The sequence below is a fragment of the Schistocerca serialis genome, chromosome 5, assembly GCF_023864345.2.
Source record: "Schistocerca serialis cubense isolate TAMUIC-IGC-003099 chromosome 5, iqSchSeri2.2, whole genome shotgun sequence".
Lineage (NCBI taxonomy): Eukaryota > Metazoa > Arthropoda > Insecta > Orthoptera > Acrididae > Schistocerca > Schistocerca serialis.
Genome location: NC_064642.1, coordinates 569,966,687 through 569,994,322, shown reverse-complemented (window position 1 = coordinate 569,994,322; position 27,636 = coordinate 569,966,687). Strand labels below are relative to the sequence as shown.

Below are 27,636 nucleotides of genomic sequence, written 5' to 3'. Positions count from 1 at the left end.
GGCACATAAACTTGTGCTACTGTGATAGTCGTGGGCTTCGTATCTATCTTGGCTACAATAATGCGTTCACTATGTTGTTTGTAGAAGCTTATCCATGTTCCTACTTTTTTATTCATAATTAAACCTACTCCTGCATTACTGTAATTTGATTTTGCATTTATAACCCTGCATTCACCTGACCAGAAATCTTGTTCCTCCTACCACCGAACTGCACTAATTCCCACTGTATCTAATTTTAACCTATGCATTTCCCTTTTTAAATTTTCTAACCTACCTGCCCGATTAAGGGATCTGACATTCCATGCTCCGATCCATAGGACGCCAGTTTTGTTTCTGCTGATAATGACGTCTTCCTGAGTAGTCCCTGCCCGGAGATCCGAATGGGGGACTATTTTACCTCTGGAATGTTTTACCCAAAAGGACACCATCAGCATTTAACCATACAGTAAAGCTGAATGTCCTCGGGAAAAATTACGATTGTAGTTTCCCCTTGCTTTCAGCCATTTGCAGTATCAGCACAGCAAGGCTGTTTTGTTTGATGTTACACGACCAGATCAGTCAATCATCCAGACTGTTGCCCCTGCAACCACTGAAAAGGCTGCTACCCCTCTTCAGGAACCACATATTTGTCTGGCCTCTCAACAGGTACCCCTCCGTTGTGGTTGCACCTATGGTATGGCTATCTGTATCGCTGAGGCACACAAGCCTCCCCATCAACGGCAAGGTCCATGATTAAGGGGGGGGGGGGGGGGGGTGATATGCACCTATAAACATGGACATAAGAAAAATAACTGTAACTACTGGCCCACTTCACTTTTCTAACTCATTTCAGCCAGTTTTTTAGTCTGTGGCCTGTGACAGAATACTGATTCATTTTCTGGCCCACTTCACTTTTCTAGCTTATTTCAGCCAGTTTTTTAGTCTGTGGCCTGTGTCAGAATACTGATTCATTTTCAAAGTGAACTTGTTAAATGACTCAATTTGGTTTTCATAATGGATGCTCTATGTTAACTTATAACAATTTCAGTCACAAACTATTGCACATTATTTAAGTACCTGGAAGTTGGCTTATACTAGGGTTGTACCAAAAGCAAGGTTCCCATATTTTTTACAAATAGAAACCATTGTTTATTGTAATTAATTTATACATTGTTGAGAAGCTTACACTTTTGTCTATTTTTCTACACAGTCTCCATTTGTTTTGACACACTTTTGAAGACGGTGCTCCAGCTTTTGTATTCCTAAGTCGAAGAAGTCTCCCACCAACCCATTGAGGAAGCATGTGACCTCTGCTCGGACTTCATTGTCGCTCTTGAAGCATTTGCCACCGAAGTGTTCCTTTAGCTTGGGGAAGAGGCGATAATCGTTGGGGGCTGTACAGGGGATGGGGCATAACAGTCCACCCAAATTTCTTCGAAAGCTCCTGTGTTTGACGAGCGACGTTGGGTCAAGTGTTGTCATGAAGAAGCACTACTCCTTCCGTCAGTCATCCTCTCCGGCGATTCTGGATTGGGCGTCGGAGTTTGGTCAATGTTTCACAATATCTGCCTGACTTTATTGTCATCCCAGGTTGCATGAAATCGATGAGGAGTACCCCCTTCTGATCCCAAAACACAGTCGCCATAACCTTTCCTGCCGACTGCATTTGTTTGAATTTCTTTGGTGGGGGGTGAACCGGAGTCATGCCACTGACGAGATTGTTGTCCAGGGGACCCAGTGAGCACACACCTTGTTATAACCCAATGTTTCTGTTCAAGTTCTTTCAATTGTGCCTTGGGAAGCTTCAGGAACGTGTTCATTAAGTTCATGGACAGTGATCCTCCGATCTTGGGGTGTGAGCAGCACACTGTTGATCTTCTGGACAATCACACTGGCAGTCTTCCACTCCATTATTCATCATGAACTTCCATGTGACCCTCAGGATAGGCCCTGCGTCATTTGCAGTTGTGCTGAATGGACATGCATTCTTCACCATAAACCTCAGTCAGTTGCTGATGAATCTCCACGGGCGGTAACTTCCTTGTGTGGAGAAATTGGATTACTGCTTGAGCCTCGCACTTGGCAGGAGCGGCTATCAATACTTCCATTTCTGATGGCTGCCAAGCCAACACTGAGTGAGGTAGCGAATCACAGACGGGCGAGCTTGGGAGTGGGGGAACCACTGCACACGGCACTGTTGTCGGATTTATCCTAGCACCTTCTCTCGAGGCTGTAGCTCATTGGGAACCTTACTTTTGGTACAAACCTTGTATTACAATATTTGTGGACTGATGAACAATTGAATGGGCGAGTTGAAAAAGGTACACATTCCACAAATTTAACTGAGATAGCCATTTTCTTCTTTGGACGTATCGACATCCATTGAGCATAAAAAAGAACATCTTCCTCTACTTCAAATGCGCTTGCCAACAATAATTAGATGCAAGTGAGTTGAAGAAGAAACATATTCCTGGAATATGTTCCTTCTTCAACTCAAAGCCTGCTAGCGACACCCACCACAGCACTAGTGCTTGCTGCTCAGTCATGTGTTTGGCGTGTAATGTAGCAGATGAACGAGCTGTTTAAGGTTATGTATGTTATGTTTACAGTGTAAAGTGATACGATCAGTGCCAAAATTACTTTAGTGAAGTTTATCAGTTTTTGGTTTACTTTAACCAAGTAACAATGTCAGCAATAGACAGTGACAGCGGTGAACCAAGACGTAAAAAGGGAAGACATCACAAAGAAAAACATGTATGGGAGATGGAAAAGTTAGCAAGGCGTCGTGGTGAGGAGTTTGTAACTTCAGCAGGCGTTCGTGTTCCAGCCAAAACAACCGGCCCTAACTGTAAGTGTAGGAAGAATGCATGGATAGTTTCTGTATTGAGGAAAAGGAGAACATTATTAAAACCCTATATAGTGGCAGACCTAAGAACGAGCAGGACACATTGTTAATGAGCCTAATTGAGAGGTATGAGGTTGCAGGGCACTGGCCTTCAAATGAAAACTCCAAACCACACGAGTCCTCTTTCAAGTATGTTGCCATGAAAGGGACAAGCAGAGTTGAAGTATGTCGTAATGCTTACATAAGCCTACATGCGGAGTCACACAAAGTTGTCATTAGGTTGGCCTCTGGGAAATCCCCTATTGACATGAGAGATAAACATGAAAACCGTTCTAATGCTGTTCCAGCCTCACATCTAGTTAAAGTACATGAACATATTGATTCATTTCCAAAATATGTTGCTCGCTATGTATCTACACCAGTCACATATCTCGATGCTCAACTTAATGTGGCAAAAATGCATGAACTTTTCATATCCAAATTTCCTGACATGAAGAATGTAATTAAGTATTGGTTTTACTTGGATTATTTCAAGAAAAACTTTAGTTACTGATTTGACAGACCTCAGGTCGATGTCTGCAGTACTTGTGAAGACCTGAAGATCAAAATTAAATCAAACATGATTAATGACAATGCAAAATGTGTAGCATCTGCTGAATTAATGGTGATTAACAGATGTGCTAAGCGTTTTTATAACAAGATGCAGGAAATAAAAGAACTATCAAAATCCAGGCCTGATGTCATGGGAATTGCTTTCGATTATATTCAAAACCTGCCACTACCACTGCAGCCTGTACAAGAAATATTTTACCTTAGAAAACGATGGTTCTATGTCTTCAGTGTTTATGAGATAAAAAATGACAAGGCCTATTTTTATACCTACCCAGAAGGTGAGGGAAACAAAGGGCCAAATGATGTATGTTCAATGGTTTTGGATTTTATCGCACATCACATTCCGGAAGAATGTAGCGATGCTTGTGGAGGCCAAAATAGAAATCATGCTCTGTGCAGACTTTTGTGCTCCTTGACCATGAACAGTAGATTCAAGGTTGTACATCAGTATTATCCCATTAGAGGGCATAGGTTTATGCCATGTGATCGTATTTTTGGCACAGTGAAGCGTGAAGTCCGGCGACATGATCGTGTCTGCTCACCTGAATGGTACAATTCAATGATTGGTAGTGCGAAGAAAACACAGCCTACTTTCGAAGTGACTACTATGCAATGTGATTTAGTTTTGGAATTCAAGAACTGGTGGCCACAGTACTTTATGAAACAGCCTAAAAGTGTAGAAAGCAGAGCAGTTCCTTTCAAAATAAGCACATACAGACACTTCGTTTTCAAAAGTGATGCAAAAGGGTTTGTTGAAACATCCGCCTATATTGACAACCCCGTAAAATGAACCTTCAAGCTGAAGAAAACAAACACTGTTGAAATTCCTGACACCAAGGCATATCCAATGGAAAAGGTTCCCATAAAGAAAGAGAAACTGCAGGATCACCAGAAAGTTAAACACTACATCCCAGATAAGCATCAACCTTTTTTTGATGAAAGACTCTCTTGACCAACCAGAGATACAAGAGTTGTTAATGAAGATGCTGATGATGATGACCAACTGATCCACCTACAAGGTAAGAGTAATAAAAACATATTTTAAAGTAACATTTATGGGAGATGTATTGCATACTACTAAATAAAACTAAAAATAATAATGATAGTAAAAATGAAAGAGAACATTTTTTATAATGTTTTTCAAACAAGGCTTTTTTTCAGCTGCTGATCGACTAGAATAAGAAGATTGGCGACTGTCTACTATGAGAAGTCCAACAATGAAAAATGTTTAATTGGAAAACATTATTTTTTTGTAAATATATGTAGCCAACAGTTTTGAAATATATTTTTTGCCTTTTTACAAAGATTGATTAATTTTACATGCTTATTTCTGAAACCTTGTTAGCATAATCCACAAATTCGGATGAAGTTTGTGCATTTAAAAACTTTGAGCTGAAAAAGGTACATATTCCTGAACATATTTACACAGTTACATGGTATATAACAAATATTTATACATAGGTACCACGTGCACTGTGTTTGCTACACTTAATTACACACATTCACAATAGTAAATTTTTCTGTATAACAACCAGTTTTCTCAAAAAACAACTTTTTTTATTTCCCAAAAGTTTATGTTTTTGGAATGTGTACCTTTTTCAACTCATCCATTCAATTTTAATCCACTGTCACTGAAGATTATTAGTGTTCAGTAAATGTTGTTGGCCCTTACCTTCATAAGAGAGTGCAGGTGGTCATATTGATAAGAAATAAAACTAAAGAAGTGAGGGATATAAGTATGGAGTGTTCTACATAAACTACATTCCAGTGGTTTTAGTGGACTCTTCATAAACTATAATGTTTGCTGATGACATAAGCATATGAATGCTGGCAGGCTGAAACTCATCCCTGACAGACACAGCCCAGATTAGTTGATCATGTCTACAACTGGCTTACAGCAAGCAGTTACTGACTAAATCGCACGAAGATGCACATTCTGTGATAACAAATTATCTGTGCCAGTAATTGTCATTAATCATCGTCTATTAAGTGAGGTAGTATGTATAAAATTTCTTTGATTACTGCTTTATAACGAGCTAAAAGATTTAGTCCAAAGATAAATTAATCAAGATGTTCAGAATGTTTTGTTTTACTGTGTTGCCTTCAGGAGAGGGGGGAAGGACAGAATGGAGAAAGAGAGGTGAAGGTGTAAGATTCTATCAGCTCATGGTGTAGATTCAGATTGGATACAGAGGGAGAAGGGAATCCCTTTTCTCTCAGTTGATTTAGAGAATCTATAAAACACCAAAATCTAGACGACTCTGTAGGGACCTGAACCCCATTCTTGAATGGAAGTACAGTGTCTTAACAAGAAGCCCAGATGGTAGCAAATTTCCTGTTGTATTATGGAGTTATTTTAGCAGACAGTGCAGTTAACGTAATTAAGGTATTTATTGAGAAATAGTGAGCAGTATAATTATTGTGTTAGTTAGGTAATTGCACATCCCACACAGCTGATTAGACAGCCATTAAAATAATTTTCATGCAGACTTATTTTTCTTGCCTAGGATTCAAAGTGAAGATTTGTATTACAGTGCAAGTACCATCAAGAAGTTGAAAATTCCAAAAATTCACAAGAACAATGGAAAACATACGTTGTCAGTCATGAATTATACAAATTCTCTTATTCAGGGAGTGACGCTATCTGTTGGTCGCATGAGAAGCAGCAACATCAAACCGTATTATGGCATGGTGAAAATTACTGAGCCCTGTACAGATTTGGTGTTCATACCAACAAACTTATCCTTTTTCTTATTGTCACAATTTGTGCAACAATATAAATCACATGCATTTTATACCACTAATACAACAGTCTTTCATTGTTGCCTCAGATTTATTTGTATTGCCCTCATAGAGAGAATGATGAAAGAAGACTGAAAAGCTAGACAGCAAAGAAGATGAAAGCAAAAAACAACAGTTCCTTACATTTACCGGGGGTCTTTCATTGTGATTGGCTGCTGGTGTAGTGCTATTTAACTTTTAAGGTTGAATGTAGCAATACTCTTTGTATACAATTGTAATGTCTCCCTTTTTTGTCAGTTTTCTAATTGATTTGATGCAACTGCCCATGATTTCTTTTCTTGTGTCAGTCTTTACATTTATGAGTAGTACCTATGCTCAACCTCCTCAGTTATTTATTGGATATATTCTAATCTCTGTCTTCCCTACCATTTCTGCACCAGTGGCTCCTCCTACACTTAATTATCTAATCACCTCCTTTTTTTGTTGTAATATAATGACTGAGATAGTTTTTGCTGCCTTGTATCAGCATGGTCTACAGCACAGGTCTCATGAACACACCTCAACAGGTATTTCCATACAGTTAAAATATATAGTTATTATGTATAGCTAACCATGCAGAAGGCATGGAACAGGCTGAAAATAAGATACTTTTCTTACAGTTCATAGGCCCAATGCGACTATTACCCACAATGAAGAAATGTATAACATTCAATTCAGATTAGTACACACAGGTTGTCTAGTGGATTCCAGGATGAATCACCAGTGGTGGTGAGAGACACCATATAGGTGGGTTCAAGAGAAACCACCACCCCCATACAGTGTTCGAGCAGATTGTGGGGGTGTTCCAGTAGGACCTATCGGCAAGAAGCAGGTGGCACTAAAGAACAGAAGATACCTCTACAGATAAGGAAGTGTGGGACAAGCTAAAGCAAGTCTGTATTTTGGACTTGTCTGATCTAGGGTTATTAAAGACACTGCTGACAACCAAATCTGAAAACTGATCATCAAAAGAATACATGTGAAGGATACTTCCCACATCACAAAAAATAAACTTTTCAAACACAGCTGCAGGAAAATATACATGGATAGAATCATATGTAGAGTTGGGCACGCCAGTGCTCATATCCAAATATCCCTGTTACAAAAATAATGTTAAAACAATTACAGGCTTCCATGTCGCTATAGGAATAATGGCACAGTACCTGTAAAAGGAATAGTATCTTCATTTGTAGATGTTCTCACAAATAACAAGAAAGGTAGAATTAAAGTAGATGATATTCTGTATATACTTCAACAAAGCACAAATCTATTATCTGTTAGTAAAACAGTAGAAAATGGTCATCCAATTTTATTTGACAGGGAAAACTGACATATATACAACACAACCAAAAATGTGGTTGTTAGTGCATCATTAGCAAATGAAATGTACCGACTATACCAACCATATGATCGGAATTTTGTAGCAAGACAAGACTACGCAGATGTCAACAAGATACCTAGGATATGAAGCTATTGTTTCCTTAAGCAGATGCTTGCCACATAATAGATGTACATGGCAATGTACGTAAAAAACAGTATTCCATATGAGTCCATAGACATATCACGGCACTGTACTGAACAAATATTTGAATGTTGTGCAGGGGCGGTTGAATTTAGTGAAACTAAACTAATTGTTGTTGTTTAATAGGTCCCCTAACTCTGACTTCAGACCATTTCTGCTCAAGCTAGAGAGGGTTCTTGGTTCACTTTATAGAAAGTACCAGAAATTAGTTATATGTGGTGACTTCAGTACTAATTTTGTATACAATGGTGCAAGAAACAGGCTGCTGGTACATCTCCTAAATTCATATGATCTGATGCAGACACACACAGCCATAGACAACATTTTTATTCGTTCTTCATTACTAGATGGGCATTATGTTAGTAAAAGGGTGAATGGCCTTTCAGACCATGATGCACAAATTTTAACACTAAAACGTTTTTGTACTCAAACAAATATCACATATAATTACAAACTATGTAGGAAAGTTAATCCAACAGCAATAGAGAGTTTTTTAAACCTTGTAAGGAACAAGAGTGGCAGAATATTTATAGTGCCGATAACATAGATGACAAATATAATGCTTTCCTTAATACATTTCTCATGCTCTTTGAGAGTTGCTTTCCATTAGAATATTTTAAATGGGGTACTAGAAGTAAAAGTCAGCCTGGCTGGCTGACTAGTGGGATAAGGATATCATGTTGAACAAAGTGGGAATTATATCAAAATGTTAGAAGTAGTCACAATCAAGCTACAGTAGCTCATTACAAACAGTACTGTAAGGTGCTTAGAAATGTTATTAGGAAGGCAAACGTATGTATGTAAGTGGTACATGGTATGAGGTACGCAAATAGAATAGCTATTCCACAGGATAAAATCAAAAGCATATGGTCAGTTGTGCCGGAAGTGTCTGGTTAGCAGCACAAGGCGGACGATATAAAGTCAGTTCATAGTAAAAATATTTCTGTTACTGATAAATCAGATATATGTGCAGTATTTAACAATCATTTTCTGAGCATTGCTGGTGAATTAAATAAAAATTTAGTTCCTACAGGGAATCATATAACTTGGCAAACGCCTTTCTGAGATTAATGTCTGAAATACTCCTCTGTGATACAGACAAGGGGGAAATTGAGTCAATAATTAAATCACTGAAGACTTAGGACTCTCATGGATATTTTGGAGTACTGTGCTGCACATGTTAGCCCTGTATTTAACCATAGTTGTAATTTTTCCTTTCAGTTTCCTCAACGATTAAAGTACTCAGTAGTACAGCCGTTTTATAAAAAGGTAGAAAGGGATAATATAGACAATTTTAGACCTATTTCTACGCCATCAGTGTTTGCTAAAGTGTATGTAAGGATAATTGATCATTTTACATCACATGATTTGCTATCAAATGTACAGTTCGGCTTCGGAAGTCGTTTAACAACTGAAAATGCTATATTCTCTTTTCTCTGTGAGGTACTGGATGGGTTAAACAAAAGGTTTCGAATGCTAGGCATATTTTTTGATTTAACTAATGCATTTGATTGCGTTGATCACAAAATACTGCTCCAGAAGTAGGAACACTACCAAATACTTTAGCAACAGACATCAAAAGGTCATTATTCACAGTGTTGAGAATGGCTGTGGTGTGGAGTCTGAGTGGGGTACAGTTGAATGGGGAGTGCCCCAGGGATCAGTATTGGTGCCACTCCTGTTCATTATTTATACACATGATATGCCCTCTTGTATTACAGGTATTCCTAAAATATTTCTGTTTGCTGATGGTACTAGCTTGGTAGTAAAGGATGTTTTGTGCAACATTGGCTCGGTTTCAAACAGTGCAGTTCATGACATAAGTTGATGGCTTGTAGAAAATAAACTAATGCTAAATCACAATAAGACTCAGTTTTTACAGTTTCTAAGACACAATTCAACAAAAACTGATGTTTTAATTTCACAGAATGGGCATATGATTAGTGAAACTGAACAGTTCAAATTTCTAGGTGTTCAGATAGATAGTAAACTGTCGTGGAAAAACCATTTTCAGGATCTTCTTCAAAGACTTAATGCTGCCAATTTTACTATTAGAACAGTATCTGAAGTGAGGAATCATTTGACACAAAAATTAGTCTACTTTGCTTATTTTCATTTGCTTATGTCATGTGGTATTACATTTTGGGGTAACACTTCCCATTCTAAAAGGATACCTTTGGCTCAGAAATGGGCAGTCCGGGCAATAAGTGGTGTAAGTTCGTGATCCTCTTGTCAACCCCTGTTCACGAGTCTGGGTATTTTGACATTGGTCTCAATATATATATTCCTTACTCTGTCATTTCTTATTAACAATATTAGTTTATTCCCAAGAATAACCAGCTTTCACTCAGTTAATACTCGGCAGAAATCAAACCTGCATTTGGATCAGACTTCGTTAATTTTTGTGCACAAAGGAACGCAATATACCGTTGCATCCATTTTCAATGAGCTACCACAAGAATTCAAAAATCTTACCTGTAATCCACGCGCTTTAAAATCAAAACTGAAGAGTTTCCTCATGGGTCACTCCTTCTATTCTGCTGAGGAGTTCCTTGAAAAATTAAGCTGATTCTTGTTGTACTGTTGATTGCATTTACTTAAAACTTATGGCTTGACTTTTTTCGGGTCCATAAACATTTTATTTTTATCTGTTATTACTTTTATGTTGTAATTTCATGTACTGACACATTCCATGGCCTTGGAGATTTGCTCCTCAATTTGGTCCTACAGAACTTGACATGTAAATAAAATACAAAAAATTAGTGTGATGTAGACTGAATTGGAGATTGATTCTGAAGACATTAAGTTGACAAATGAATACTGTTTAGATCTCAGTGATATCCTGCCACAATAAGAAACAGCCCACAGTGGCTCTATCAACAAATGAGTCAGAATATATGGCCCTGATCTCAGCATGTGAAAAGGCTCTAAGGCTTCAAAGGTTGTTTGTTGTTGTTGTGGTCTTCAGTCCTGAGACTGGTTTGATGCAGCTCTCCATGCTACTCTATCCTGTGCAAGCTTCTTGATCTCCCAGTACCTACCGCAGCCTACATCCTTCTGAATCCCTACGTCCTTCTGAATCTGCTTACTGTATTCATCTCTTGGTCTCCCTCTATGATTTTTACCTTCCACTCTGCCCTCCAATGCTAAATTTGTGATCCCCTGATGCCTCAGAACATGTCCTACCAACTGGTACCTTCTTCTTGTCAAGTTGTGCCACAAACTCCTCTTCTCCCCAATTCTATTCAGTACCTCCTCATTAGTTATGTGATCTACCTATCTAATCTTCAGCATTCTTCTGTAGCACCACATTTCGAAAGCTTCTATTCTCTTCTTGTCCAAACTATTTGTCGTCCATGTTTCACTTCCATACATGGCTACACTCCATACAAATACTTTCAGAAACGACTTCCTGACACTTAAATCTATACTCGATGTTAACAAATTTCTCTTCTTCAGAAACGCTTTCCTTGCCATTGTTGTGGTCTTCAGTCCTGAGACTGGTTTGATGCAGTGAAATTTCTCCAAACCAAAGAAGGATCCTATCAAACTACTATGTGACAACAAAGAAGCAATTGAACAGTCTAAGATTAGTGGCTACAAGAGTCAAATCAAACATGCAGACAGAAGATAGCACTTTATAAGAGACAAAATAAAATCAGCTCAAGTCACTGTAGACCATAAATGCTTGGACCAAATGCTAGCAGACATGATGACAAACCTTTGGCAAAGCCGCACAATCACCTGCTACAACAAGATTTTGTACTGAAAATGTAGCTTCTATCTCTCTCTTGCAGGCATGATTCTAGTTGGGACGTGATAATTTAGGATCTGTGCTCTGTTTATTTAATAATCTTTTGTGTTTTTATGGGTAACTATGGACACTACATTTTTATTCCTTGCATTGACTTGTACAAAAGTTTGTCACAGTTTTTACCTTGTTAATATGCGTATAACAAATCTTACCATTCCTACTGCGTATCTCCAGCAAATTACTCTGCTGACATAGACAGTTGACATTAGGTGATAAATATTTTCCAGCTGAGTTATGAGAACAATTAACCAGCATTCACAAATGACAGTTGTGAATTTAGAAGTCTAACACTCCTGGACCACAGGTCCCCTGAATTGTAGATAACCATTATCTGGAATTTTAATGCACTTCTACTCAACCAGCCTGTTCTTAATCTCATATTTCTGAGTAAAAACTGCTAGGTTTGTGTGGTATGCTTACGTAAGTACATGTTGTACACTGACAATCATGTCACCAAAAAATACTTACACCGATTTTGCTGGTACAAGACAATATCTGCTCCCACTGTATGACCTGTGGTGTATATGATAGGCTTTATTTTCTAGCCCACTAGTTGATTTTTCCATATTAGATAAATAATCGTAAAGACACAAATATGAAGTTCAAAATAATTATCACACCTGAGAAAGTGATACCACATGTGTAGGAATGTTAAATACAGTTACTTCAATAATGTACAAAATAATTATTGTATTTGGAGAGTGATGAAAGAAACAAAACTTGAAATCGTTGGATTAACATTTTTTATATGAGTATGACATTAAATAATAATAAAAATAATATTACTAATATTTACATAACTTTTCACGAAAGCAGACAACCCGTCAATAACAAAAGTATTTTGCCTTACATGAATAACAATATTCTGATTTCATCTGAATATAAATGTAAATCTTCAATCGAAGGAAAAATTAGTGTAATTATTTTAATACAAAACAAATTGTAGCATGACATTTTTCTGTTGTTATTTTGTGTTCTGCATCACTTTCAAACATTTTCAGTTTCATGATGAGTTATAAATTCTTTATATATTAAAATACCATATTAATGCCACAACAACTTTGCTCAGTAACTGTAAGTACAAAAATATAATAATGCTACATTTGTGAATTGGTTAACAATTCTACTACTCTTCCTTCCACTGTTACATTGGGAAGTTTAATACTACCTCTTTTAGGCCTCCAAGAAATTTCTGAATCATCAGCCTCCACATGTAAATCACAGCCATCATTATCATTGGGAATTGGTTGTTGAAGATCATAACAATCTTGTGAATCTACAGCAAGACCAACAGTATTCATAGTTCCAGTTTCATCCACTTCAACAGTAGTACACACTGCCCCAGTTTCATTGACAACAACAATACTATTGAAAGTTTTACTTTCATTTGCAATACCAACAGTATTTACTGTTTCAGTAGTACTCTGAACACACTCAGCAGGTGAAGCTTCTACATACTGTTTTGCTGGGGAGCTCTTCTGTTCAAGGATATCACTTTTGTCTTTAACTGATGAAGATTTAACATTCTTTTTCGGTGCTCTTGCATGTCTTTCATCATACCTGCGTTTTGCTCTCAATGCAGCATCATCATCATCACTGCTGCCTTCAGTGTACAATTCTTCTCCAGATATCCATTGCTCATCTTCATCCTGAAAGCATATAATAAAGAAAACATCAGCATGTAAAGACCACAGTGCTGATAACTCTACAGAAGTGAAACAATAAAGTCACCTTTGACTAATATGTGAAATTTTTTGACGTAATCCAACTGTTGCTGTATGAGCTCGTAAGTGCCCTCGAACAATGAGCGTAAAAGAGAATTTGTACACTGTGCTGTAAATGGCAAATGCGTCAGTACAATTTTTATAGCAAGTGGATTTTTGTTATTTAGTGACCCAAAGCAGAATTATGGCCATACTCAGTTAGTTGTATAAAGCTCCCTTGTTAATATATTCTGACAGTGTTTAGAACTCTAATTTGTTGTCTGAATTACGGACTGAAATGGTTTACAAGGATTTTGTTTGAAAATGACAGACAAAAGGAGTGGGCTCCAAACAGTTTATGAATGGGAGCTTACTGGCTCGAAATTTGCAACAGTGTAAATTACGGTACTGGCCGAATGTGAGCTGATTACATAATCAACATTAGAAAAAAACTTTAACAAATCTGCAGCAGTTAGAACCATGAGGTTCCCACAATGGATGAAAAAGGTCACAGGAAGAATGTTAAGGATAATAAAATGATGAGAAAAGAAACAGAGCACTGGGATTTAAGGTACAAGCAGGAGCAAGTGGAAATAAAAAGTGAAAGCAACTTAAGAGACGAGACTCATACCGGCTGAACTATATAATAGGTGGCATTCAACCACTCATTTTTTCCTCACTCAATACACACACGTAATAAGAAAGAAAATCAATAATATTGGTACAATGAACCCTCCTCCATGCAATGTATAGTGGCTTGTGAAGTATTTGCGGTGTTATTTAAACGTAGATCAATGACAATGAAATTCTGAATCAGTTTTAGTTGTGTGATCAGATAACTAATGGTTAAGACAATTTCTTGTGATAACCAGGAGATAGGGCATAAAACCCATTTCACAAAGAGAAACTAAAACAAAAAGTATCAACTGAGATATTAGCATATTAATGGCAGCTTTATGAGGGGAAAATTAAAATAATAAAGGAATCAAAAATTAAGGAGAGGATATTTTACATAAGTTTTGCATCATGATGTCATGAACTGAAGGCAAAGAAAGGAATTTGGATCATCACACAAGCTTAAAGAATGCTAGAGAAATTGGGTGGACAATAGAAAACAACTCTTAATAAAACAACAGAAAGTAGATTTCACTTCAAGTGCAGTTTACAGATATTACAACTTTACTGTAAAGATATGTAATTTCGATGTAACTGGTTTCAACCAGTTAGAGGTTGTCTTCAGAGAAGAGAACATGCTGTACTCCCGTTGTTTGAGAGAAGATTAATCAAAACTGAATGTGGCTAAAAATGTGAAATGTATTTGTAGAAAGTTTTTTAGGTCCGTTCTATAAGCTTTAGATTTTGTATTTCCCATCTTTTTTTCTTTTAATTAGTCAACTAGAGAAATTCATTTTGAACTGTTTCCTTATAAGATTTTTAAACCTCTGTCTTAATATTCTCAAATTAAATTCAATGAACTTTTTTTCCTCTATGTTGACCTCATCTAACCATCTGACTGGGTTTCACTTTGGGTTTTCCTCAAAGGATTCACTACATAATTCATAACATTACACAATTGCATTTTTATTATTCTTTCTTGGTTTTTCTCTCTAAGTCTTCTTTTATAAATTTCTTTGTTGTCTTGGTGTTTTTACATTGGCTTAAGTACTTCCCACGTGCACATTGGGAATCAAAAGATCCATTATCTGAATGTGCAGTCTTTTACAGGGAGCTCATGTTACTGATATATCTTTTTTTTTCCTTTATGTATTAAACTTAGGTCACAAATATGGGGTAGGCATGGAAAGTGGCAATTTGGTTTTGTTACAAAGTGGATTTTTCACTCTCAGTGGTTGTAAACTAACTAAAAAAGATTACACAGATTTGGCAGTTATGATTTTTGAGTGGCAGAAACAGTATACCATCACTAGTAGTTGCTGTTTTATTTTTTAACATTTTTTATGACACAATTACATGTGAATTTCACAATGATGTAACTGGTTTCAAACAGCTAGAGGTCATCTTTAGACTAAGGCACATGCTGCAATTGGTGATGTGACACTCCTGTTGTATTGTTTCACAATGTACGGGTTCGTAGTACTTGAGCAGTGTACAGAAACCAAGAGAGCTTTAATATGGCTGACAATATGACTGGAATATTACATCACAGCTTGCAGCATATGCTTTTAGTCTGAAGATGAGACTGGTCGAAACCGGTTAAAACACTGTGTAATGTCCATGCAATTGAGTTGTATAAAATACAAACTCAACAAACCACTCAATCTTAAGGGACAATATGTAATTTTTTTCCAATTAGTAGGTGCCTTGTTAACAAATGCCTTGATTGTTATGAAAAAGTGTCTTACATTATTTGTTATGTGCTGGGATTGTTAAGAAAGGTAATACATAAATGATGATCTCATAAAACATAAGATTCTGGAGAAATAAGATAATCACATTCTGGTTCTCATAAAATTTGATAGACATTACATTCTATCGTACAGGAGAAAATCTACAATGTATGTAAAAAATCACAAAAAGAAAGAAAGCCCAAAATCATGTTGGAAACTTTTTAGTACACGCAGAAAGAGAGGGAGGTATATTCAGAGGAAAACTAGATAACACACATCATTATGGTGTTGGTTGTACAGTAATAAGAGGTTGACCAAGTTTCATCACAAGCATCATAATTTTCTTACTGCCTGGCACTGCAATTAAAATCTCTAACTATTTTTATGGTGATGATATTTGACTTGGAGGTAGCTATACAAGGTCCACCAGTGGAAGGAATTTCATTATTGATATCTGACCAGCAATGACAGGAGAGATGGTGTTTCATGGAATGAGAATATGTGATACTATTAATGACGATTTGTCCATCAGATTGAGAGGAGGAGGAGATTGGTGTTTAATGTCCCACTGACAATGAGGTCATTAGACAGAGCAAACTCTCGGATTAGGGAAGGATGGGGAAGGAAACTGGCCGTGCATTTTCAAAGGAACCATCCCAGCATTGGCCTGAAGCAATTTAGGGAAATCACAGATAATCTAACGCAGGATGGTCTGATGCAGGTTTGAACCGTCATCCTCTTGGATGTGAGACCAGTGTGCTAAACACTATGTCACCTTGCTTGGTCATCAGACTGGGAAATTATCTTCCATTTTCTACCATCCTATTATTCTGCATTACACAATGTAAAGGACACTAAAATGGGAATTACTTTGATTTATGACTGCAAAACACTATGCTGCAGGGAGGCAAGTAAGCAGAGGTTATCCTGTATTGTACAGGTTGGGGCAAATAAAAGTGGCCCAGACGAGTGGATGTGATTGGACATGAATGTATGCATATAACCACACCCCAACAGGATGGAGCAACTGCCCATACAGTTGGCCGAACCTTGGGGCACATTTACACAACATTCACGCCTGACAGAGTTCTTAGCAGAGGGCAATCTGGTCGTGGCCGTAGCTGGCCACCCAGGTCACCTGATCTGTCAATGTTTGATTACTTTGTGTGGAGAGCTCTCAAGTCTAACATGTATAGGAACAATCCTCATAGTCTTCAAGAACTGCAGCAGAACATTTCAGATGAGATTTCATAAATTCCAGAGTCCACCTGGCACCTTGCCAAGAGATGCATGGCGGTCACTTTCAAAATCTGCTGTAGTCACGTTAGTACTGTGTTTCTTTGTACCCTGGAACTCTGTTCTATGGACCACTTTCATCTGCCTCACCCTCTAGGATACCTTCTATGGCCAATGTGGCACTCACTTTATGTCTGATTAGTACATTCAGGAATAAAAGATATATATTCTCTTCTATTTGCAAAATTACTTGCAAAGTGACGTCGGGAAAATTTTGAGAGTGAAGAAATCCTTTCATATTCTCCCTGGGATGAGATAATGACCAGTGTCTGCATCTAGCTGACTATCTGCAATTCACAACGAAGTGCTTGGCAGATGGTTCATCGAACCACCTTCAATCTATTTCTCTACCATTACTCTCTCGAATTTCATGCTGCAATAATGAACACTTAAATCTTTCTGTGTTTTTTTCTGATTTTTTTCTTATTTTATCACAATGATCATTTCTCCGGATGTAGGTGGGAGTCATTTTTTTTTTTTTTTTTTTCATTCTGAGGATAAAGTTGGTGGTTGAAATATCCTGAAAAGATGTTGCTACAATGAAAAATCCTTTGTTTTAATGATAGCTACCCTAACATGTATGTCATAACTGTGACACTCTCCCTTATATTGTAATAATACAAAATGAGCTGTCCTCCTTTGAAATTTTTCAATATCCTCTGTGAAGCCTATCTGGTACAGGTCCCATACTGCCCAGCAATGCTCCAGAAGAGGACGGATCAGTGTAGTGTTGACAGTAAGTTTAGCAGATCTGTTTCATCGTCTAAGTGTTCTGCCAATAAAGCACAGTCATTGGTTCACCTTCCACACAATGTTACCTATATGATCATCCCAATTTAAGTTGTTCATTATTGTAATTCCTAGGTATTTAGTTGAATTTATAGCCTTTAGATTTGTGTGATTTATCATGTAACTGAAGTTTAATATATTCTTTTTAGTACTCATTTGGATAATCTCACACTTTTTATTGTTCAGGATCAACTGCCACTTTTCACACCATACAAATACCTTGTATAAATAATTTTACAATTGGTTTTGAACTTTTGATGACTTTACTACATAGTAAATGGCACACCATCAGTAAACACACTAAGAGGGCTGCTCAGTCTCCTAAATCTTTTATATAGATCAGGAACAGCAGGGGGCCTGTAACAATTCTTTTGGGAATGGCAGATATCACTTCTGTTTTATTTGACAAGTTTCTGCCAATTACTATGAACTGTGACCCTTCTGACAGAAAATCAGAAATCCAGTTGCACAACTGAGACTTAACTCCATGTCACACAATTTGATTAGAAGCCACTTGTGAGGAATGGTGTCAAAAGCTTTCCGGAAATCTACAAATGTGTAATCAATTTGAGGTCCTATGTCAGCATCATGCATTATTTCTAGTAAACAAAGAGCCAGTTGTTTCACAAGAACAATATTTGCTGAATCTGTGCTGACTATGTGTCAGCAGATAGTTTTCTTTGAAGTAATTCATAATGATCAAACACATTATATGTTCTTATATATAAAAACAAAGATGAGGTAACTTACCGAATGAAATCGCTGGCAGGTCGATAGACACACAAACAAACACAAACATACACACAAAATTCAAGCTTTCGCAACAAATGGTTGGTTCATCAGGAAAGAGGGAAGGAGAGGGAAAGACGAAAGGATGTGGGTTTTAAGGGAGAGGGTAAGGAGTCATTCAAATCCCGGGAGCGGAAAGACTTACCTTAGGGGGAAAAAAGGACGGGTATACACTCGCACACACACACATATCCATCCACACATACACAGACACAAGCAGACATTTATAAAGGCAAAGAGTTTGGATAGAGATGTCAGTCGAGGCGGAAGTAAAGATGCAAAGATGTTGTTGAAAGACAGGTGATGTCTGCTTGTGTCTGTATGTGTGGATGGATATGTGTGTGTGTGCGAGTGTATACCTGTCCTTTTTTCCCCCTAAGGTAAGTCTTTCCGCTCCCGGGATTGGAATGACTCCTTACCCTCTCCCTTAAAACCCACTTCCTTTCGTCTTCCCCTCTCCTTCCCTCTTTCCTGATGAGGCAACAGTTTGTTGCGAAAGCTTGAATTTTGTGTGTATGTTTGTGCTTGTTTGTGTGTCTATCGACCTGCCAGCGCTTTCGTTCGGTAAGTCACCTCATCTTTGTTTTTATACATAATTTTTCCCACGTGGAATGTTTCCCTCTATTATATTGATAACATTATATGTTCTAAAATACCCTGCAAGTTGACGTCAGTGAAACAGACCTGTAATATAGAAAATTACTTTTGTTTACTTTCTTCGGCATCGCCGTGGCTTGTGCAACTTTCCAGTCCTTAGGTACAGGTCTTCTGCCGAGTGAGCAGCTGTATATGATCGCTAAGTATGGAGGTATAACATCAGGATATTCAGAATGGAACTTAATTGGTATACGATCTGGTGTGGAATGCTTGCCTTTATTAAGTGACTTTAGTTGCTTTGCTACCCCGAGGGTTTCTGTTTCTGAGTTACTCATATTGGCTGTTGTTCCTGATTTGAATTAAAAAATATTTACTTCATCTTCTTTGATGAAGGAATTTCAGAAAACTGTGTTTAGTAACTCTGCTTTGGTGGCACTGCTATCAGTAACATTACCATTGCTATCACACAGCGGAGGTCTTGCTGCTGATATACTTTACATAAAACTAGAATCTCTTTGGATTTTCCAGATTTAGAGCTTCTCATACTGAACGCTAAGTTAAAATTTGAGATTCTCTACTACAACATGGTCAAACTTGGAGATTCTGCGTTCTTTTAAATCTGGCATGCTTTTTTCATTGCTTCTTTAACAGTATTCTGAGCTGTTTTGTGTACCATGTGGGATCTGTTCCGCCTCTTATTAATTTGTTTGGTATAAATCTCTTAATTGTCTTCAATACTATTTCCTACAATTTAAGTCACACCTTGTCTATGTTTACATAGTTAGTGTGGAAGGGATGGAGACTGACTCTTAGGAAGATAGTAAGTGAATTTTTATTTGGCTTTTTAAAGAGATACATTTTATATTTATTTTTCGTGAATTTGGATATTATGCTAAATTGAACAAGTGCTCACTGACCCCTGTGTCCTTCATGATGCTCCCTATTTGCTCAGGATTATTTGTTACTAAGAGGTTAAGTATGTTATTGAAACTGTTTACACTTTGAGTGGGCTCCCAAACTAATTTTCTCAAAATAGTTTTTGAAAAGCATTTAGTACAATTTTGGGTGATGTTTGATGCCTACCACTGACTTTGCTTATGTATTTTCACCAACATTTCGAAGGTAGATTGAAGTCACCAAAAATTATAATTTTACCTGCTCAAGATGAGACTTGAATTTTCCTTGAACCCTTCAACAATTATATCATTGGAGTCATGGGGTCAGTAAAAGGAACCAACTATTAATTTATTCCTGTTGTCAAGTATAACCTCTAGACAAATTAACTTTCAGAAACTATCAACTTCAGTTTCACTACAAGATAAACTATTTTAAACAGCAACAAACACACCACTGGCATCTGAATTCAATCTGTACTTTCGGAACACCAATCAGGTCCTTGTTAAATCTTCAGCTGAACTTATCTCTGGCTGTAGTCAGCTCTCAGAGCCTATAACAATTGCAATTCCAAGGAAAGTGGGTGCTGACAAGTGTGAATATACCAAACTATCTGTTTAATACGCCATGGTTGCAAAATACTACCACAAATTCTTTATAGAAGAATGGAAGAACTGGTACATGCTGACCTCAGGGAAGATCAGTTTGGATTCCGGAGAAATGTAGGAACATGCAAGGCCTCAGGTGATGCTGAGGGAATTAGATTAGAAAATCAGAGACTTTAAGTAGTACATGAGTTTTATTATTTGGGAAGCAAAATAGCTAATGATGGCCAAAATAGAGAGGATGTAAAATGTAGACGGCAGTGGTAAGAAAAGTGTCTCTGAAGGAGAGAAATATGTTAACACTGAACATGGATTTATGTGTCAGGAAGTCTTTTCTGAAAGTATTCGTGTAGAGTGTAGCCATGTATGGATGCAAAACCTGGATGATAAACAATTCAGATAAGAAGAAAACAGAAGCATTTGAAATGTGGTGCTACAGAAGAATGCAGAAGATTTGGGTAGACCATGTAACTAATGAAGAAGTACTGAACAGGGCTTGGGAGGAAAAAAGAATTGTGGCAAAAACTAACTAGAATAAGGGACACGTTGATAGGACACATTCTGAGGCATCAAGGGATCACCAATTTAGTACTGGAGGGAAGTGTGTGGGATCGGGGGGTGGGGATTAAAATTGTAGAGGGAGACCAAGAGATGAGTCCAGTAAGCAGATTCAGAGAGATGAAGATAGCAGTAGTTTTTCAGAGATGAACAGACTTGCACAGGTTAGAGTAGGATGGAGAGCTGCATCAAACCATTCTGTGGACTGAAAAGACCACCACCACAACAACAACAATTTCTGTTTCAGAACTTTCCAGAAGCATTAGGGGCTCTGGTTCTTTCCCAACACAGCTACAACATGTTCGACTTACACTCTTTGAGACTGAACACTTGTTTCTACACTTCTGCAGATCTCTAACCTGAAACAACCACCCAGTACACTTCACACAGCACCCACTATCTGTGTAGCTGCCTCCTCTGCCTCAGGTTCTGCTATCAAGCAGAACCTGATAATCCACTATCCCGTAGTGCAGGTCTAGGGACATGCAGCCCACACAGTAGCAGAACTATCTCAGCCTTTGATTCAGATTCTCTACTTGGCTCTGTACCATTGGTCCACCGGCAGTCTGGTCTACAGTGCTACAGATGGCGAGCTCTGCCCTCATCTTGTAAGCAAGACTAGCTGTCTGTATCACTTCAGACAGCTGCCAGAAACCACAGAGCATCTCTCCTGATCTAAAATGACATACATCATTAGAATCGACATGTTCTATCACCTGCAGTTGGCTGCAACCTATGCTCTTCATGGCATCTGGATGAACCTGTTCCACACCCGGTACAATTCAATCTGGTATGCATACTTGACTTCTTCCCCTTCTTGGCAGCAATATCCCCAAAGAGTCCCATTACAAGTCTAAAATTAGAGCTCCTATCTACCAGTAATCCCACCCTCTGTATTTTACAAGCTGAGAGACTTATTCTGAAACAGAAAAAGTGGCTGTATCTGGCTCAGTATCTTTATCAATCTCTGATACCTATGTGTCAGATGAACCGGGGAGGGTTTTTGATCAGCCCATGGAAAATCTTTCACTGCCTGCCACACCTTGAAACAATCTCCCACTTCACCCTGTGTAAGGGCCAATCTCAATGTGGGCAGTAACCAGGCTCGACCCAGCAATGGACTGATCGGGGGACACATGGGATGTCCCTTGGATTACTACATCTGGCCCCACACAGTGGTGCCCATTGGCAACAGCTTCAAGCTGTGTGACTGAAGCCATCACCAACTGAAGTTGTGAGTGAAGGTTCATAGACTCAGCTCGCTTCTGAAGACAGCAATCACAGTCCGTATCCACATTAAAGACAGTGGAAAACTACACTACACAAACATGCGAGAAATTTAGGACTGAATTACAAAAGCACACAGACAACTATAAATGAATGACTCACGTACATTTAGAAGCTAGTAAAATGGACGCACAAATGATCAACTGGCCTGGTGCTGCTACCACAGAGGTCAGCACCTGACTCATAACTACATGTCATCGATAAAACTGATAGTACATGAATACTTCAACTGTGCCTGCTACAATTTGTTTGCTTTTCAGTCTTCAAATGTAAATTCACATCTACAGAACTAGGTGCATCCTGTAGCCGCAATGCTGTGATTTGAACATTAATATTCAACACTGATCAGGAAATATGCAGCTGTAGTAAAACTCTGACGAGGTTTATCAGCCTGGTTTTGAAATTCCCAATGGAAAGATTTAAAGATTCAGAGAGTGAGATACAAAATTAAAATATAACATATATTCATTGAAGACAGAGTTTCTGCAGCTGTCAAATGAAATGCATTGAAATAGTCAATCACATTTAATGCTTTGCTTGCACGATGGGAGACTAAACAACTGAGCCAGTAAAAACAATGAGTTATCTTCTCCTCCCATGCTGAGAAAAGTTTGCTTAACATAGTTACTGGCTACCACCCATTCGCTCCAAGCCTAACTGTTCTAAGTCAGAAGTTACATTCCTCACACTAGAACCAATAACTTTAAAGGTTGGTGATTTGATATATATAGGTGATTAGCACTATGCACTGCCATACCGCTACTTCCCAATATTCTGATGCGCGTGTTTGCTCTCTATTTATCAGGAAATGGAGATGTGATCATCAAAATTCATCTTCGAAGAAAAGTACAAGGTCAACAATGAAGTACTCAGACAGCTACGTTGTAATCACACTCGAAGATGCTACTAAATAGCAATCACTATTCAATAGGAAACTTCCTTCCTATCCACTGCTTATTTCATCCAATTGGTATTCCCTTACCAAATTTGATACATTAATTGTGAACCATTTATTCACCATAGCTCTGCAAATGAACAGACAGATATGATTAAAATATTCACTTACTAGTAAAAAATAACTAATCAGACAAGGTAGGCAGTGCCTTCTTTTGTCCTAATAACCAAGAAGAAAGGACAAATACCCCTCTTCAGAACATGTCAGTGTTTATGGAAGCTAGACCATCACGCAAACTCTCCATTTTGTCAAGCTCTATGAAAATGAGATCCTCATCCTATCTGACTTGTTAAGAATACCACCTCACCCCTGCAATGTGGAAAGAAAAGACGTTCTTATGAACAAAGTGCAGAAGGGACAGAGCAACAGCACTTTGGAACTTTGGTGAACTTCCTCTGCACACCAGAGCACCAAGGCATCCAATGAAATATGTACGCGGGCTGCTTCACAAAGGATGAAACACATAATGAGTACATAATTAATCCAAATTTTAAAGAATCTGACACATCCTTGAAATAAAAAGATAGGGCACGAAGAACAGGAAATAGGACAGCATGGAAACTGCCAGAACTCTACTTTGTAAACTACTGCATCCAGAAGATATTGATTTATGGACTGGAGGTGCAGAAGATGGCACTGAACTTCCATAATGAAGATGTGTTTGCATCACAACAACTTTATCAGTCACCTCCACAGAATATACATTACAGGCTTCCCAACTGGATTGTGGGACTTAACATCAACATTAGAGACAGGTTTGAATCAGATAGTCTTCTCAATACCAGTACATCATGCACAATATATGTGCCCTAACAAGAGTTATAGTTATTCTCATGACATTACATTCATTGGATTTGCCAGCTCACAAACAAACTGATGTCTTTCAACATAACTCAGACCTTGGGCTATGTTACAGGCTAGTATGTGACAATAGCCTATGGTCCAAAAAATAGAAGAAAAATAAATACTGGCAGTGCTATGTTCTCTGTTTGAATATCTATCATATCACATTCCACATCATCATTACGTTATGAGTCAAAGTCGACATCTGATATTGGTTCGGTACAACACATTTAAAAGAACTTTGTTTATTACAAATCACCATAATGTGCTGTTATGGTCTGTTTTTAGTTACTAAATGTTCTGAATGTCCTTTCTCACTTTTCTTACAATCACAAGATTTACCCACTATGTAATAAGAAGCTGGGTGTAGGTCTATAGAATGTGTATTAGACATGTACAAAAAGTGATATGATTATCTGTCTTTTGATAGAATGGACAGCTAATAAAAACAGACAGTCCAAAGAAAACAGATTATTATTAACTTCTGGTAACAGTATATGCACTGCAGTAGCCTACTTCTAACAAGGTGCCAGAACCTGCAACTATAATAAAATCAGAAATAAAATACCAATATAAGGAGATATATTCGATTTTGGGGATTAGAAATGGAACAGAAACTGGATGAAAAATCCTCACTCAACAACGTAAAATATGTGCCCACAACCTGGACTTAGTTCACTTAAATTAGCAGTTAGCAGAATTAAGAACAAAGGTGATTTAGAAATAGCTTATTATGTATCTTTCCATTCAACTAAAGAGTTCCAGAATCATCTACAGGGGTGACAAGATTCACAGAGAACTTTTTCAGATTACAGAAACATGTTAGAAAAATTATGTCTAGTCTTGAGAGTAGAATAAATTTTTTTAACATTTAAAATAAATAAACAAAATACAATTCGATTTCTGATAATTGGTTCACAGAAAATATAGTCATTATTGTCTTCTGTCATTTCTCTTTTCAAAAGAAATAGTGGACAACATCACAAGAGCAAGAATTACCATTTGTACACAAAAGGAGTCAAGTTTTATACGCACATATACAATTAACAACTTTCTGTAGTATGTTCAGTGTTGTGAGAAACATAGATGAGCTTAAGAAATTGAAAAAAATCTTTTGTAAACTCCTTCCGCTTCACCGAACGATGTCTTCGCATATTCCAATGAAATGTACTTTAAAAAATGTACACATTTGAAATTTTTACCACATGTCATTGGTTTTATTCCTTGGATTCATTCAATTTTGATCTTTCATAATAATAATCTCTAGACACAACTTTATTGTATCTCTGGGGTCATGTGGTGCAATGCACTGATTAATTGCTTTGCAAAGCGATCATACAATAAGAAAAAGTTTTATTTTTTACTGGGCTCTCGCACCACGATAACTGATTATAATCCCCAACATTTACCAATTTCGTTCCAAGAGAAGTGGCAATTGCTGTGTTTCAGTATGGATACATTAAATCTACAAACAGTTTCGAAATCAACGTTCAAAATTAAAAACACAAAGCCTACAACACGAGTATTTTCAAATGGTTACAGTTGGAAAGTAACAAAATCACATAATTCTTATCAAGCATCTATTAACGTTAAGTATAAGCCGTGCCATGGGTCGAAGACCCAAATATCGTTTGCATTCATTAAATCACACAATATATGCTAATTACCTTTATTCTTTCAACTTGTAACTGCGCTAATTTTATCTGGGTTTCGGAATGCGTCGTACTAGAGGAATTTTTTGACATTTCCTGTAAAAAGAAATCGTTGGCACACCAGCATATGTCTACGTATCGTGCTGATAATCCATAGCTTCAGCTAATATTTATGTCAAACCTTAGTGAACTCGATAAGCAATATTGCTATGGATCAGACAAATAATTATTCTTAACATAAAAAACAATGGCGTGCCGTCCTGATTCATAGACTGTGTTTAATTGAATGCCATAAACAGACAAATTAAGCACGGGTCACTGTAAAGCTCTCCCTTCTAAGTATAAACAATAACAAAATCTCCAACACTATCCCAGTCACCACATATTTACATTCAGTCCAAAGATAAACAAATTAATGCGTGAACAATACAACCTCTGGTTGTATACCACAGCGCAGAGCAGAGCCACCACTGGCAGATTTCTTCACTAGAAAAGGCGGGAGATGAAAATTATTGAATTAAAACACAACGTAACGTGTTTGTGAGTTGTGGCTTGTGACTAATGTGGATTGGTTTCGAAAGCGGAATTGCGGATCTTGAAAGAATATAAGTAAGGTATCTATATTAAGCATATTCCTCTGCAGTACTGACTGTTTATGCGCTGTTATTGGGTGAGGGAACTTACCAGTAATTTTTTAGCATATGATCTTGTACGCGAAATAACACAGAGAGCAATGTCGCTGTCATACTGTTAACCACTTTCATGTAGGCTACATGTTCTTCATTGCTGCATAATTTAAGGAACTGAAGCTCTCTTTACGGAGTTCCTGCAGATGTGTTTTGAATGACGAGTTTTGGGGAAGCATATCAAAACAAATTGACAGACAGATAGTTTAGGCAGCATAGTTCCAAATTGTAATAGTTTAATGCTCCCTGGACCGTTTGAACGATTGATCGTATTGATGTGAAACAAGCCATTTTACATTCACATCTCAAATTAATGTATAAATGTAACAAAATACTGAAGAATTTCAAGATTTTTTGAGTATACAGATGTGGGTCAGTATACTCACCACCTTTTGCATATTGCAATGGTAGAAATTTCTGCGTGGGATAGGAGTTCTCAAGGAGAAACTTCTTCAGTTTGTATCCAAACTTAACTGTGCTGTGTGTCAGACAGTTTCTATCACTGGGTAAGTGACCAAAAATTTTTGGTCTGCAGCATTTGCCCCCATGCTTGGGACTAAAGACAAGTAACAATGTGAGGTAATTAGTTATTTTTTCTCCTCGTATTCCAATTATGTACATCAGTTCCCTCCTGAGTTAGGCCTGCATTGGATTATTTACAACAAACCTCACGTGGGATGAATATGTAGGAAAGCAGGAGACAAAATTCCCGACTCTTATGGATGAGCACCAAATATTGTTCTTACAGCACATTCTTGAACAACTTAGACTTACGTTCTTAAAGCTGTTTTACCCCAAAGCATTATTCCATATGGAATTGTTGACTGAAAATCTGAAAGACGTGAATTACTGATTTCTTTCTGCCCACGATTTGCAGTGGTTCTAAGTGCAGATGTGGCTGAATCAATTTTTTTTTTACGAGTTCCAAAGTGTGCTTTTTCCAGTTAACATTCTCATCCCCATGGACACCTGAAAGTTTTGATGTTTCTGCACCGTTTATTATGTTGACACTTTTTGTTACACTTGTTATTGATGTGGTTCCTCTACATGTGCAGAACAGATTGTTGATTCATTTTAAAAT

The 27,636-nt window shown here is 37.6% G+C and overlaps 2 protein-coding genes across 3 annotated transcripts in view; one reads left to right on the top strand and one right to left on the bottom strand.

Moving 5' to 3' along the window:
- Window positions 1-12,314: 12,314 nt before the first annotated feature.
- Window positions 12,315-26,260, bottom strand: LOC126482294 (uncharacterized). Its single transcript, XM_050106299.1, has 3 exons — window positions 26,051-26,260; window positions 25,885-25,965; window positions 12,315-13,202 (listed from the first exon to the last, which is right to left on the bottom strand). Exons 2-3 carry the CDS (start codon window positions 25,960-25,962, stop codon window positions 12,651-12,653), a joined length of 630 nt encoding a protein of 209 aa, XP_049962256.1. The 5' UTR covers window positions 25,963-25,965; window positions 26,051-26,260; the 3' UTR covers window positions 12,315-12,650.
- Window positions 26,261-26,350: 90 nt separating this feature from the next.
- Window positions 26,351-27,636, top strand: part of LOC126481342 (claspin) — a 188,026-nt gene continuing 186,740 nt past the window's right edge. The window contains exon 1 of one of the 2 annotated variants that reach the window (XM_050105034.1): window positions 26,351-26,483. The gene's annotated coding sequence lies outside the window, so the exon portion shown is untranslated. The remainder of the gene's footprint in view (window positions 26,484-27,636) is intronic. The other variant, XM_050105035.1, reaches the window with a different exon arrangement.

Coding starts and splice junctions, on each gene's coding strand:
- LOC126482294 (XM_050106299.1), bottom strand. CDS start 25,962: ATGTCAAAAAATTCCTCTAGTACGACGCATTCCGAAACCCAGATAAAA. Junction 13,203..25,884: donor TACAAGTTGAAAGAATAAAG/GTAATTAGCATA, acceptor ATATGCTTTCAG/GATGAAGATGAGCAATGGAT.